The following is a 1,076-nucleotide window of genomic DNA, read 5'->3' on the forward strand; positions in this document are numbered from 1 at the left end:
TCTTCATCCTTTGATGTCACCACAAAATGTTAGTCTTATGGTAAATCCTTCGTAGGCTCTGAAATAAGAGTTTTCTCAGATTCAAAGTCTTGACCTCCCCACTTGCGTAGGCGCTCTGCAGACTGCTCAACCTGCATTTCATTTTCTTATTATTACACATGACTAAATCATACCGAATCAGAAGGTTCAACAAAAATCTGTAACAAACTATGAATTTAACTAGTATTGCTTCATCTGTAATTTTCAAAGAAAGAGGAACAGAAAATTTAATTGTACAAAAATCACCAAATGTTTCACTTACCTCTTTATTCCAATCGATTCTATAGAGTACAAATGAGAGTAGCAGTGTCTGCAAAGCAAGTCCTGCTATCATTCCTCCCCATAGACCCTGCAAGACAAAATTAAAAAGTATGAGATACTAAAAGGAAGAGTTTCCTACTCCATAAAAGATGCAGAGTGAAATTAAAAAGTGAGTTTACTTACCACGACTCCAAAGTTAGCGACATAACCAAGCGTATATCCTAGAGGAATACCAAAAACATAGTAAGATCCCAAATTGATATAAGCCACTAAACCTTGCCATCCACCTCCAATAGCAACACCTGCAAAACAATATTTGCTACAATAAGGACTACAAAGGCGAGGACACTTATAAACATAGAAACAGTAAAAATGGAATAAAAGCAACACCTGATATTACAGGCTGAACACTGTTAAGAACCATAGTTATTCCGAGAAGCCAAGCAAGGTCAGCAACGGCTCGTTGCAAATCCTTGCTGTTTGTGTAAAGAATGGCCAGATGATTTCTTACTGCTAGTACTGATATCATGCAGAATATCCCAATGAGGAGTGATTGAAACACTGCAATATATACACTATATTTGGTAGCCCTGGGACGCCCTAACCCAAGCTCATTTGAGACTCGTACGCTGAGAAAGCAATGATGCATTAAAACAAACTCAAAAACAAATGGAGTACATTTTTCTACAAGAATTTAGACTGAATTACCTAATGGCAGCATTGATTCCAATGAACAACATTGCTTCCCATCCATCAATATTCATGCTGAAAGACAA

The 1,076-nt window shown here is 37.2% G+C and overlaps 1 protein-coding gene across 1 annotated transcript; it reads right to left on the bottom strand.

The window, feature by feature from the left end:
• Window positions 1–6: 6 nt before the first annotated feature.
• On the bottom strand, window positions 7–1,069 carry LOC102581313 (protein DETOXIFICATION 35-like). The gene is made up of 5 exons (XM_006368052.2): window positions 1,009–1,069; window positions 691–929; window positions 484–602; window positions 302–388; window positions 7–131 (listed from the first exon to the last, which is right to left on the bottom strand). Exons 1-5 carry the CDS (start codon window positions 1,062–1,064, stop codon window positions 36–38), a joined length of 597 nt encoding a protein of 198 aa, XP_006368114.1. The 5' UTR covers window positions 1,065–1,069; the 3' UTR covers window positions 7–35.
• Between the last annotated feature and the right edge of the window lie 7 nt (window positions 1,070–1,076).

The sequence above is a fragment of the Solanum tuberosum genome, unplaced genomic scaffold, assembly GCF_000226075.1.
Source record: "Solanum tuberosum cultivar DM 1-3 516 R44 unplaced genomic scaffold, SolTub_3.0 contig01324, whole genome shotgun sequence".
NCBI lineage: Eukaryota > Viridiplantae > Streptophyta > Magnoliopsida > Solanales > Solanaceae > Solanum > Solanum tuberosum.